Below are 14316 nucleotides of genomic sequence, written 5' to 3' on the forward strand. Positions count from 1 at the left end.
CCTGAGTATGTGTTACAGTTTAAGTCCAAGGTTGTGTATATGAAACCAGATTTTTCTCCTTAAACAACATTTAGGCATAAAACGCATCTTTGATCGTTTTTATCTTCTTTTTCTCTTCCCTTTTCCACATGAACTTTATTATCATCATTTGAAATCAGATTTCTCTTTCTAATCATGAAGTTTCCATTTCTGAAAATAAAAACTGCTGATATTAGGAAAAAACTTAAGATCTTAAAAAAATAAGGTCATTGACTCTTAAAATATACCCATGGCCATCTTTAAATACATGTATATCTACTGAAATAAGTCTTAACAGTATTACATAGAATATCTATGTCATTTTGTACATCTCATGTAAAATAGATACTATTTAATTAATTTCCACTTTTCCTTGCTCCCTAGAAGATTTTTATGAACTTTCTGTTCTGTTAATTAGATGCTTCAAGTTTGTTGTGCTCTGTTGTGGTTAGGATGGATACTGATGGCAGATTTTTTCTATATCTGGTTTTAAAATTGTGATTTGTGTTAACTCCCGCCTCCATTCTGTGTCCTTAGAAATGTAATGTTTTTGAGATGCTTGAGTGTGAAAAGGCTTTGGACAATTTTTATTGATTCGTCGTCATTTGGTGGAGAGGGGCTTTGCACCTTCCCTTCCTTTAGCCCATGCTGAGCCCATCAGGCCCCTGACATTGGGTCCCCCCCATTTCTTCCTGACATGTATGGCTGTAGTTCCAAGCCACAGATGTACTTTGACTCAGCTTTCTCTATCTCTTAAAGCTCTTACACCGTGGAGACTGCTGATCTCCCTTCGGCTTTCTCTCACGTTCTTGTTCTAAGTTCTTGGTTTCCACTTTTTTGAATGATCTTAACAGGCGTGACTGCAGCTCACGTCCTTTAGAAGTATATGAAGCGACTCTATTAGGAGGCTTTGGTGTGGAGAGGATTCACAGCTAGGAAGAGATTACTGTAAAATACTCTTTTTTTTTTTTTTAATTTTATTTTATTATTGTGTTAATCACCATACAGTACATCCCCAGATTCCGATGCAAAGTTTGATGCTTTCATTAGTTGCGTATAACACCCAGTGCACCATGCAATACGTGCCCTCCCTACTACCCATCACCAGGCTATCCCCTTGTAAAATACTCTTAATGGAGATCTGTGTTGAATTTCTGATGTTAAGAGTAATAAATACTTAATGTAAAAAAGCCCCAGAAACCCTTCTATAAAAGTAAAGGTCTCCCTGTAACCGCGCCCCCGCCGCCAAATATAAACACCGTGGAAGCAACGTAACGTTTTGTCAACTTCTCGCTGTAGCCCCTGCAGGCGCGTGTGCTGGTGGACTGGCACCCCCTGTAGGAACAGCAGCAAGTTCCAGAGCTGTCCTGTTCACCGTGGGGTCTCCTCCACACAGTGCCACGGCCCCCGCTTGCACCCACATGGTCCTCCGAGCAAGAACAGCCTCAGGTGAGGAAGGGTCTTACTGTCGTCCTGGCTAGTGTCTGCAGGGCCATGTTCTGCCAGTGACTTAATGATGGCACTCAGACAAGTCCCTCAGCCTCTCTGGACGTCGCTTTCTTTACCAGTGACATGGAGATCATCATTTTCTTGACCTTAAAGGGTTATAAGGCGTAAACTGGACTTTATTTGTTGGGGGGGGTTCTTTATAAAATAAAAGTAATATATATTTGTCATACTATATTATATCAGTATAATATAAATGTGACTTCTCCATGATGAAGCAGCTACACGTCTATGGTGCTTATTTTAAAGGCCTATTTTAGTACGTCTGGTAAATTTTTTGAAATGGTAGATGGTTGTTTATTTTTGCTTTTGTTCTTTTAGAAACCTGAGTTTCACCTTTCTTTGTACTTCGGGTCCTAATCTTTGCACTTAATCCTACCTACATTTAGATAGGCCAATAGAATGGTTTTATCATCCATACTCTAGGTTATTAGTACCCCAAACTAAGAAAGTATTTAGACTGTACATTTGGCATTGTCGTCTCTATTGTACCTTGTGTCCTTTCAATTCTGTTATGCTACGTAAGCTACCAATCAAGATGTCAGGAGACTCATAAGCAAAGGATTATAAATAGATAACGAGAGAGGAAGTAGAGCCAATAATCTTGTTCTTCAGATCATTAAAAGTGTTAAATAATAATAAAATGTCATTTTCAGAAAGTGACATTTTATCCTGTTAACTAGGCCCGCACTTGAAAGGTTGTAATGCCCAGCGTTGCTGAGCTTTGGTGGGATCTGCGTGGTTATTCCCACCTGCTCTCCAGAGTGGTGTGGCAGTTCTTACAAGAGCTGTAAAAATGTTTGTAACTTTTTATCAGTGGCAATCCCATTCCTATTTATAACACCGCTTCGGAGTACTTACCACAAATGGATCCTTGAAAAGAAGGAAAAACTTCGGATTTCATGGTAGTGTCATTTGTCATATAAAAAATCAGAAATAGTGTAAATGCTCCAGACAGTCATCACGTATATAAACTTAGTGAACTGCTGCGTATCTGCGTGTTTTACGATGGTGAGGACTGTGGGGCAACAGGGACAAGTGTGTGTGCCATAAACTTGTTAAAACTAACCATGATGATGTCGACAAAACAGACGTATGAACGGGGAATGAAGGTGAACTTGGAAAAATACAGCCTGTTCGTGTGCTGCCGTCGGGGGCGGGAGACTGTCCCCGGGCTGGTGGGGGGCGGGCGCGGCGGCTCCGGGCGGCTCACTGTCCTGTCTCCTCGCAGCGGGCTCCAGCGGCTCCGGAGGCTTCCTGTGCTCCGCCAGTGGCCGCGTGTGTGTGGGCTCCCCGCCGGGGCCGTGCCTGGGGGCGTCCCCTCCGGGAGCCGAGGCCGCTCCCAGCCTGAGATACATGCCTTATGGTGCTTCACCCCCCAGCCTGGAGGGGTTCATCACCTTCGAAGCCCCTGAACTGCCAGAGGAGACGCTGATGGAGGTAGAGAAGCGCCTGGAAGGGGGTTCTAGAGCAAAGTGCTCTCAAAAGTTCTCAAGTTTTTTTTTCTTTTCTTTTTTTTAACTTGACTTGTCTTTTCTATTTGAAAATCATTGCCACCATATTTTCGGAATAATGTGGCCGGTGACACTCTGCCAGAGCTAGCTTTGGTTGATAGGAAGTGACAGATACAGATTTTTCATCTGAGGTTTAGTTACTGTTGATAGGACTCAGAAAGCATAATCCTGGTCCTGAAACCAGAACTTTTTATTTTCAGTGCTTGCTTTCCTTCATAACATGAAAATGACACACTCAGGCTTCAAAAGTCATTAAGCAGAATGCCAGATGTGTCACTAACACTGAGAAATAAACGTGCCAGGCAGGTGCTCGCATTCGCAGACCAGCTCCTGCCCTCCGTGGAGCCAGTTGGGCAGGGAGACCCACATCAGAACCATGCCGAGCACAGATTCAGAACAAGAAAAGTTCATCTGGTGACCCCAAAGACTGTGCCAGTTCAGTTCCTCGGTCTTGCCTCCGGGACAGCGGTCAGTGGCCTCAGCCCTGATTCCAGTGCAAACTTAGCTTGCATTTCCAGTTAAAATGATCAGTTCTCCAGACCAACGGAGAACCGATGCTCTCTCCATGCTGGAACTCCGGCATTTCTATTTTGTGTGAATGAGAATTAGATATTTCACAGAAAAGTTATAAAATGTTGCATGCAAAAGTTATCAGTGATTTTATAGTAAATTTAGTAGTAATTTTGAACATGTGTCATCCAATGCTAAAATTGGAAGAGCAGGTGTCAGAGTTTTTTTCAGTCTCCATCAAATTAGACACAAATTGTTTTCCAATACATTTTCCAGTGTATTGGGGTATATAGTCCAGTACGCTGTCAGAAAGCAGAGAGGGGCGCCTGGGTGGCACAGCGGTTAAGCGTCTGCCTTCGGCTCAGGGCGTGATCCCGGCGTTATGGGATCGAGCCCCACATCAGGCTCTTCCTCTGTGAGCCTGCTTCTTCCTCTCCCACTCCCCCTGCTTGTGTTCCCTCTCTCGCTGGCTGTCTCTATCTCTGTCGAATAAATAAATTAAAAAATCTTTAAAAAAAAAAAAAAAGCAGAGAGACCTTCACAAGTTAATTGGTTTATTCTCCTTTCTCTAGGAAATTGATTCTCATCCTTTTTTAATCATAAAAGGAGAATGAGAAGCTTGGTCATATATCAGATTTCAAGAAACGTTTATAGCTAAAAACACATCTCAAAACAACATTAATTTTAGACTACCCATTTTTAATGCATGCGGTTGTGTCTACCTATACTCCCCTCTTTAACTGAACAGCTCACAGAAATTTAGAGCTTTGGTTATTAGGAGTCACTGAACTGAAAACCCACCAGAAATTAAAATAAAGCATCTCTAAAACTATAAGTCAGTGGAATTTGCAAAACGATCAACAATTGTAGTTTAGTGTGCAGAATATCCCTCTAATCCTGGTATTTATTGTGTTGTGTTTTGTCTCATGTATATCGATTTAATTGTTTAGTTTTGTTGTTGTTTTCTAGTAAAAGCGCAGTGACCTCATATCTCTGAAACTTAATTTTGTGGCTGCTCTCATCCCTGCACACAAACACATGGACACACCCACATTTTGTTTCACCTGTGTTTATTTCCTTAGTCGTTTTCTGGAATGTAAAAATCCTAGTCTGTTTTCTTCATTCTGATACTCGTAAGTATAGAAGCACAGTAGCACCGGCCATGGTTTATATACAGAAACAAGTATGCGCCTCTCTTAGCTGCAAGTTTCTAAGACAAATTGGCTTTGCCACAGCGAGAACACACGGACACCTTACGCCACCTCAACGTGATGCTGATGTTCACGGAGTGTGTGCTGGACCTGACGGCCGTGCGGGGGGGTCACCCGGAGCTGTGCACATCCGCCGTCTCCTTGTACCAGATCCAGGAGAGTGTGGTCGTGGACCAGATCAGCCAGCTCAGCAAAGACTGGGGGTACGTGCCCCCTTTTGCCCTCACTTCCAGATTCTCCCTGCTTTCTGTAAAGCCGTGCCTGAGGTGGAGGGCCTGTCACACACCAGCGATCACGTCTCCTTATGAAAAGCTTCAGGGGAGCTCTGTTAGGTCACTGTGCTAGATTTCGCTTGTGCACCCTTACTTCGCATTGCCTTTTCCCTGTAACTTACACTGGTGAAGGTATTTGGTGATGAGGAGATTGTATTGGTTTTTGAGGCTACCTATTGTATTCAGAGTGCACGCACGTCTTTTTCCATGCTGAACCTTGCTCCTTCGGAGTTAGTTGTGCACTGAAAATGTCAAGGGGACTGGCTTTCCTTTAGAAATCCTGTTTGGATGGTGACCCATGCGTAGAGAGTGGAGTGTGGCGTGTTGGCTCCCAGGATAACACACTGCTCTCTTCCTCCGGGTGCAGGCGGGTGGAGCAGCTGGTGTTATACATGAAAGCAGCGCAGCTGTTAGCAGCCTCTCTGCATCTCGCCAAAGCCCAGATCAAGTCTGGGAAGCTGAGCCCGTCCACGGCTGTGAAACAAGGTATGCGGGGCGGGGGGGGGGGGGGGGGGGGGGGGGGGGGGGGCGTGACCGCAGCGGGCGCCGCCCCTTCCCCAGGACACCAAGAGAGAGTTTGATGTGGAATCCTGTGCTAGTAGATGTTCTTAGATGGGCAAAGGTGCTGACTTTGCTGGGTTTTGTTTCTGCCATCTAACAGATACCGAGAGCAGTCAGAAGTGCTTTATTCTCAACTTTTTCTTAACTGGAAGAGAAACCATGAAAGAGTGTGATTTCCGGTCATTCTTTTCCCTCAAGGATCACTTAGTGCCACTTTCCTTAAATCGGCAGAAAAAGGTGCATGTCACTGAGCCTTTATTTTGGGAGGAAAAAATTAAAATTAGTTCTCATCTTCTTTTCAGTTGTCAAAAATCTGAATGAACGCTATAAATTCTGCATTACCATGTGCAAGAAACTTACAGAAAAGCTGAATCGCTTCTTCTCTGACAAACAGAGATTTATTGATGAAATCAACAGCGTGACTGCAGAGAAACTCATCTATAATTGTGCTGTAGAAATGGTAACCCTTTCTAAGTTGACTATTATGTAAGAGTATCTTTTGAGTTGAATATCTACTTGGCATTTTCCTTTTATTATTATTTTTTAAGATTTACTTATTTGAGAGAGAAAGAGCACTGGTGGTAGGGGCAGAGGGGGAGGTGGAGAGAGTCTCAAGCAGATGGTGCTGAGCACAGAGCCCGACACGGGACTCGATCTCACGACCCAGAGATCACAGCCTGAGCCAAAACCAAGTGTCGGAGGCTTAACCCACTGCACCACCCAGGCACCCTTTGATGTTATCCTTTGAAAAAGAGGTTATGCCCTTACCCATCCCCAAGTCCCAAACATTGTGACTCCCTCTTACAAAAGGAGCAATTGGATGTCATTAGCACAAGTAACACGTTAAGTAACATTGGCTACCACGCTTGGTGACATTTTATCGTACCTCTTAAAAACTGCCAACATTAGGCTCTGTCTAGTCTCTTCGTACTTTGCATCTAAAAGCTTTGGCTGGGTCTGCATTTTCTACTATCTAAGAAATTTTGGCCTAACAATACATTAGGAAAAATACTCTCTGTTAACCAGTCCATGTGACCAGACTCTGCTCACTGACTTTACTTAAGACACAAAGTAAAATCTGCTTTTCCAACTGTGTAGTTAAACCACTGGAATCATTTGTTTCTGTCTCATGGGGGAAAATTGCTCTGAAGTAGAAATGAAATTAGGCACTGTTAAAGAAGTGGTTAAGTGGGGGAGAAAATCAGTGACCGGTCTTATTTTTGCCACATTAACATAATAAATCTCCCTCCTCCCCCCAAAATTTGTCTGCTTTGAATTGTGCTGTTGTATCACCCTTGGCCTCATTCTGAAAGTCGTTATCAAAAGTCATAGGAAAATAACTTTGGAATATAAACTGTTGTGATAAGAATAATAGACATTATTTTGCTCTAAACCATTGCTACGAATAATATGCATTCTCTTGCTCTATACTGAATTACGACTTCATGTGATAAATTATTTTTGGAAGTTTGTGCCAGGAAAAATGTCCCCTCCAAAGCAGTTACGGTGCTCCTTTCTTCTCTGATAATAAGAGCAGTGTGACTTGAGTAAGTTTGCCTGGGCTCAGGACAAGCTTACTGATGTTAGCACTACCTGTAGTTAGTTATTTCTTCTTTCTTTTCAGAATGGACTTTCTGTACCCATTTTGTTTGTTTTAGTGTAAGTGGCTTTAAAGTACTGTTTGAAAGAAACATGATCCTGACAAATACATTAGGGTCTGTGTTACTGACAGTCCTGGCATTTAATGATTAAAGAGAAGGTTCAAAAACAAAAGTCAACCAAGTAGAATTGAAGATCTAATGGGCTTTGTTAAATGATTCATGAATCAGGCAGCGTCCCATCTAGCAAGTAGAGGAGAGCTCTGCTGAGCTAAACAAAACAAAGGTTTGTAAAAGGGAGAGGGGGGTCATAAAAAAGAAGAAAGGAATTTATTAGCCAGAAATGCATTGTTGAGGCGAAGTTGCCCTCCTGAGGGGGAGCGGAAGGGGTTTATTGACCAGGAAATGCCATGTTGACTGGTTGAAAGTTACATTCCCGAGGGACTGAGACTACAGTTAGGTTGGGTATCAAGTCTTGGTTTACTGACTTGCCCTAAGTGATGCCATTTGGGGCCTCATTTCAGAATACTGTTGGGAAAACTCCTCAAATACTCACAACCTGTGAATACTGCTGCTGTCCCCTCTTTCCGGAAAGCCCTCACCCATCTTTCCCATCACCTGGCCTATTCCTCCTCCTCCTCTAGGACTCATCCTAAACATTTCCTGGACGCTTCCCTAATCTTCTCTTCCTTCCATAGTTGGGTTAGATGCACCAGTATATATTCCCTACCGTTCCGGGCCACCTCCTCTAATGCCCCGTATCCCTTGGAATTAGAATGCCATGTTCTCCAGGCCCATGCGTCCCTCTGGATGGTGAGCTCTCCTTCACCGTGTGCCCAGCGCCTGCCACGGTAAGGGGCTCAGTACACATCTCTGAACCAGTGAATGAGCACCCCTGAAAATTCTTTGGTTAAAAGAAGCTAATAGATGACTTTTAACACCATTTAATTATCTTATTATAACAAAATCTACTTTAATGAGATGGTCAGGTTGCCCCGGTGTGAGAGTGTATGTTTAAAATACACTTTTTAGTGTAGTCCCAGAAGAGCCACTTTAGAACTGGGTTTTATGAGTCCTGCATCTGAGTCCGAGATTATGTTTGATCAAGAACCCCTGTTTTATTTTGCTCATCTGATGACTCTTCGAGTTTTATATAGTTTGGTAGATTATATTATTTTGTCAAAATGTGTTAATTTTAGATAGATTCCATTAAAAGCTGTATTGCCCAAATGGGTTCATATTTTCTTGGAGAAGTTGAGAATCTTCTCGTTTCTGCTGACTCGGCTTCAGGTTCAGTCCGCAGCCCTGGATGAGATGTTTCAGCAGACCGAAGACATTGTTTATCGCTACCATAAGGCTGCCCTTCTTCTGGAAGGCCTGACGAAGATTCTCCAGGACCCCGCCGATATCGAAAATGTACATAAATGTAAGTTGACTTAGAGACCAGTGTGTTTATCGACGACCACTGATAAGTGTCCTACAGGTGCAGCAGGAAGGGCTTGGAGTTTGGCATAGTACTGCCTTGGTTTGGATCTTGGTTTTGGGCAAATCGCTTACCCTTTCTGTGGTCTGTTCCTTCTTCTAAGAGATGAAAGTTGTTTGAGGACTGGAGGTAATGCATGTGACATGCTGGTGGCTTTTGGTGTTTACACTGCATTACTGTGCTCACAGATGTGTGTTTGTGTAGGTAGAGAACCTTGTTTTTCTTGTTAAGTAATAATGAGTGCAACCAGTTTAAGCCTCGTGAGCTTACTGGTGCCTAAAGAATTTTGTGAAGACGCCGTGATAGATCTGGCGATAGATAGACAGCAGAGCGCAGAACGGCAGGCCGCCAGGGTGCTCATCTCACGTATCACACACAAGCCCTGGGTTTGAGGAGGAGGTGGTGGGCCCTTTGGAGTCTGTGCGCTCACACCACATGTTGAAGAGCCTCAAGGGGATGGCAATTCTAGAATGATTTGTGGTTGTGAGCAAGCTAGCTGTTAAAACCAAATGTCCTTTATTTTACATGCTAAGCTGCGTTTTGCCACTGAGCATCACCGAGCTGGAAATTACGTCTAAACAGTTATCAGGCAGAGGACAAAATATTCAGAATGCTTCACTTTGGGCCACAAAGGACAGAGACAAGGATGGACGTAGAGAATGGGTGGTGGTGGTGGTGGTTTTTTCATTAGTGCTTCTTGCCTTGGCTTTGACCACAGAAATGATTTTCCTTATGAATTTATTTCTAGATAAAACTAGTATTGAAAGAAGATTGTCCGCACTCTGCTGTAGCACCGCGACCCTGTGAGCAGCCGCGGGCTCGTCCCTGGACCAGTGGTGGGACTGAGGAGAGAAGTTCAGGATCCCAGCTTGGGTTCTGTTTCCCCATCCCCGAGAAAGCCCCGTTTCTCACCGGATGACTACCAAAGCACACAAGCATGACTTCAGAAAGGAGGAACAGTCCAGAACTACATACTTGTAGGAAATCTGCCTTACTGGAGACGTCACCCCTTCCCTGTTCTGTGTAGAAGCAGGCGCAAGAGTATTCCACTTGGCTCTCGGTTTGAACTTGGTCAATAAATATACCTTAGAAATAGAATTATCAGTGCAGTTATTCCTGAGGATAATTAAGAACGAGACAAAGTGAGTGGCTCTGTACTCAGTTCACCAGAGCAGTGTGTGAAATTCCACGTGTTTGCTGACATACAAAAGTAAAAAAAACAAAACAAAACAAAACAAAAACAAAGTTGACATCTCATCCAGGCAGTTTGATATCTGGGGTAGGTTTGTCTGAATCTTAACACGCATCCTTCACCAACAGCTCAGGAATATAGAGCCTGAGAACAAGCTGGAAGAAGGCTCTGGGAAGAAATTGTGAACTCCTCTATTTGCTCTAATATGGACACATGGTAATCTTCCAAAATCTTTCATATTGCACTAATTTATTAAAACAGCTGTGTATTGGATTTTGCAATTTAAAACTAACTGAGGCACAATGGACTTGTTTAAAATATTTTACTTGATTATATTATATACACACACCCTTTCCAGAATTCACATGTAATCTCTAGTGGACTTTTAAATGGTAAAAACTTGTGTTCGTGTGAACCTTTGCATTTTTTTAACCTATCCATCTACACACACAGATTTTCTCAGTGGCATTTTTGAGTTGCTGGTTGTTTGCTTTTGGTTGTATTTTTTATTGTGCATGCAGAATGTGCTCGATGCCTGTGATCTCTAGGTTTACTAAAGGCTAGGTTTATTTGGGCAGTATTAGAAAAAAAAATACCAATTCGGGAAACTCTCGAGAATTTTAATAGGGCCAAAACAAAGTCGGTGACCTACAGGCTTGTTGGTGACGTGGATTTTCTACATGAAGTTAATGAAACATGAGGTTTGTCTTGTCTTAGGAACACGGGCAGCTCTCTCCAGCCTAACGTGTGTTGTCCATGTTCGTCCTGACCATTCACCAAACAGCTAGTCACGGAGAACGCGGGCGGTTCACATCCCTCCAGAAATGGTTCCTGCATCGTGTACGGTTCGGTTTCTCTTACTCACCTGCTTGAATACTTGAATAAACCATCCTCCAGTTTTAATCCTTTTATTTTTATCCTTTGAAATAACATAAGCTGAACTCTGACAAATTGCGCAGAAGCTCTTGGCATTAATCTAACGTTAACGTACTATAAACACAGACAAAAACATGGTTTCTCCTTTACTTTGACGAAGTAATGTAATTTTTACCTTATTTATCTGTATGAAATTCCAGCAGTTAATTTGAACATTTATTTATATGATGTTTGTATTTTTAGGTCTTTAATACAGTGTTTCTACCTCTCATTTGTAACTGCATGCATTGTTCTCGAAACTAGGTAAAACTCACGGAACCGTTGTGTAATAGCCTTTTTATTCTTGCGTGTACAGATGTCTATCAAGGTAAAATAAAACTGACGAAGTGTCTCTAGGGTAAAGCTGGGTCCACGTTACGTGGCTTGTCAAGCCAGCTCCTCCTTCCTCGGTGAGTTTGGAGGCTTGGTCATTAATAGCCTTTGTCCTGCCCCAAGATGTCAGATGCTGGGTGACCGTCCCGCCCAGGCCACGCGGTGAGGGTTCTGCCCCTCCCTGCAGGGCTTCTAAGCACCGTTGGTAGGAATGCTCTGTTCTGTATCCTTTCTTTCAAGCGTCCTGGGCAATCTCATGTATGTTCTCGTAGTTCTCACCCCCGTGATCTCAGTAGGCCCTCCAAGGAGCTGGGTTCATTCCCACCCAGTCCTTTTTCTTTTTAACACAGGATGAAACAGGTTCACCGCGAGTAAGTGATTGGTCTGAAGTCGGGTGACTAGGGAGGTAGTTAAGCCACGCTTTGTGACTCCCAAGTTCATGCTGCTTCCTCCTGTAGAGCAAAGGTCCGTCTGTGGTGGCTGCTGTGTGTGCAACGGTGATGTGTGGACGGCAGAGAACAGACTGTAAACTCATGAACTCATGAATAATGGTTCTGATTCTACCCCCGTTATCAAGGCCAATTGTTTTCAGAGATTTTGCCTTGAACTATAGCAATAATAAATGCTTTATGTTTCCATGAGTATTTTTCTAATTTCATGGCATCGATTTCACAAGGTACAAGTGGGCCAGTCCACGCCCGTGGGTTGCCACCCAGAGTCAAGCCGTAACGCGGAAGTTAGTGACCGCAGGGACGTGTGTGAGGCGGGGAGTCCTCGGTGAGTTCGCTAACCGGCGCTCCATGCTGAAGGCATCTGCCCGAACCGCACCCGGCCCCGGACCCTGCGGTTCACGCTCCCTTCTGCCCGCCCCAAGGACTAGCGGGACTCCGGAGAGGAGCCTACCTCCAGGCGGGGCTGTGCTCGGTGTCCGCAGGGCGAGAAGGAAGAAGCCGACCGGACCGTGATCTCTGCGGGGCCTCGAGACCATTTACCCCCGGGCCTGGACCGTGGAGTCTTCAGCCGTGGAAGCTCTCGGGGCCTGCTCACGCCCCTTCCCCCAAGTGCCTATGAGAGTACGCCCCTGGGAGAGCGCGACACGGCCTTTTCCTCACCGGAATCAGAGGGAGCCCCATCGGAAGCCTCGAAAAGCACCGCACTACCACGGGCAACGACTGTCAGCCCCGAAAAGCTCAGCCGCTGTCCAAGAGGTGAAGCCAAGCCGGTGAAGGGTCGCTGTGACTTCAGAGGGCACACGAGGGTAGAGGAAGGCAGGAGGCCGACGGCCTGCGGTCCCCGCGGGGGCTGAGCAGGGCCAGAGCGCCCGGGTCGGCGCCCTGCCGGCGGGACACCATCCGTGTGTGCCCCCTCTCCCCAGAGGGCCGCTTAGCCCAGTGTTTCACGTGCCCTACAGGTCTTTTTTGTTGTTTTGGGCGTTCCCTTTCCACAGGCGCCAGGGGGCCTCCTGGGCGTGGGTCTGAGCCCAGGGGGCTGCAGAGGTGACCCCGCCCTGGGGCTTGCTGGAGCCCCGCACCTGCTCCCACCCTTGGCCTAGAAGGTTCTCTGAAGTCTGCCCTCGGGGGAGGCCGCCTGGTGCGCTGTCCCGCCAGTGCCCTGCACCTGGCGCCGTCCCGCTCTGGGACAGTTCTCTTTGGGAGTTGGCTTACGTCACTGGGAAAGGCCGGCCGGGCACTTGTGTGTTGTAAACGGCTCTCTACCCCCTCGGGCGTGGCGGTCCCCCGGGGCTCCGGCCGCCCCGTGCATATGTTGCCGTGTGTCCTCGGGCACATGCCCTCACGCCTCTGGCCGGGGGGAGGGCACAAGCTCCGGGAGTCACGGCCAGGATGAAACGAGTTCCTCAGCGTGAACATGAGCAGCCTCGGGCCTGCGTGCCCTCAGGAGCGCTAGCTGTCGGGGTGAGCGCTGCTGCCTGTGGCCCCTGGTGCTTTCAATCGGGGGAGGCCTGTGTTTGCTGGGGGCAAGGCCTGGGGTTAGGGCTCACGGGAACCACATTTGCTCCGGCCGGATGACTTCTGAAAGGACACAGCTCCTTCCCCAGCTGACCCACCAGGCAACCTGTGTTCAGACATCCTTTGTTTACCCTTTTGGGTCAATCTGACAGTTTAAGGAGGTGTCTGTATCAATCTAATACTTATTACTTTATTCGATCCTCATACCAACCCTTACTCGCCTCATTTTACAGATGGAAAAACAGACTTGGGGAGTAACCCCGCCCCTCCCCCCAGGAGAAAGGCCCCGTGGCTGGGTAGCAGTGGGAGCAGAGCGCTGGCAGGGCCTGGACTGCCGGGTGGTGGGCCGGGGAGCCTGGGTGTGGGGGGCTCTCCTCTGCCTGCTATGTGCCTACCGCCCCAAACCTCACCCCCGTGTCCCTGTAACAGCTTCCTGGGGTTGTCCAGGAGGAGGGGAAAGGCAGGCCTCTGTGTCATTTGGACACATCTTCTGTGTGATGCAGGGGAGGTCGCAGCTCTGTGCAGCCTCCTTGGGCCTGGAGCCCCGGAGCAGTAGGGTTCAGAGCCCACCCTCGAAACTTCCAGTGCGAGGCCTTCTATGGCACAGTAATAAACCCGAGCGTTTGGTGGCCCCACTTTGCAGTGTCCCTGTTGGTTTCCACGTGTGCCGGTGAGATTGAACAGCAGGGAACTGGTCCCACCCCAGGTGAGAGGAGCCCCAATCCCAGGCTTGCCCTCCACCCCCTTGCCCCAGGAACTGCTTAGTCTACCCCCCCCCCCATGTTGGCCTCACGCCCTCAACATGGCCCTGTCCAGTGTGAGGTTCACACTGTGCCAGCCTCTCGGGGCACCAGGAGGAGTGCAGGGAGGTCAAGCTGGGGACAGACCAAGGGAAAATAAGGACATGCACTTTGTGCTCCACGCGCCCGCCTCCCGTGTCACCAGTCAGAAGCCTGATGGGAGCCACGGAATAAATGAGCCCCGGGCATGGTGGGCCAAGCATTCCACGCAGCTCAGAAGAGGAAGTGGACCCAAGAGGCCTTGGTGTCCTCCTCCCCGGACGCATGTTTCTCTGCCTCCTTCCCTTGGCTGCTGCCTGTGGCCTCGCTCTCCTCGCCTGCAAAACAGAGATCATAATAGAACCGGCCCCTCAGGCTTATTGTGACAATGGAACGAAATAGTTCAGGGGGGGCTCACACCAGTTCCTGACCGTGGTGACCCCCGAATCGGCAGCAG

At 46.7% G+C, this 14316-nt stretch overlaps 1 protein-coding gene across 2 annotated transcripts in view; it reads left to right on the top strand.

Moving 5' to 3' along the window:
• ULK2 (unc-51 like autophagy activating kinase 2) overlaps window positions 1-11754 on the top strand; it is an 81037-nt gene extending 69283 nt beyond the window's left edge. For both annotated transcript variants that reach the window (XM_034647368.1, XM_034647370.1), the window contains 7 exons: window positions 1318-1467; window positions 2756-2964; window positions 4784-4962; window positions 5399-5517; window positions 5895-6052; window positions 8481-8616; window positions 9422-11754. In XM_034647368.1, the coding sequence (XP_034503259.1) occupies window positions 1318-1467; window positions 2756-2964; window positions 4784-4962; window positions 5399-5517; window positions 5895-6052; window positions 8481-8616; window positions 9422-9480 (1010 nt within the window). In that variant the 3' untranslated portion in view covers window positions 9481-11754. The remainder of the gene's footprint in view (window positions 1-1317; window positions 1468-2755; window positions 2965-4783; window positions 4963-5398; window positions 5518-5894; window positions 6053-8480; window positions 8617-9421) is intronic.
• The last annotated feature ends 2562 nt before the right edge of the window (window positions 11755-14316 follow it).

The sequence above is a fragment of the Ailuropoda melanoleuca genome, chromosome 17 (genome assembly GCF_002007445.2).
Source record: "Ailuropoda melanoleuca isolate Jingjing chromosome 17, ASM200744v2, whole genome shotgun sequence".
NCBI lineage: Eukaryota > Metazoa > Chordata > Mammalia > Carnivora > Ursidae > Ailuropoda > Ailuropoda melanoleuca.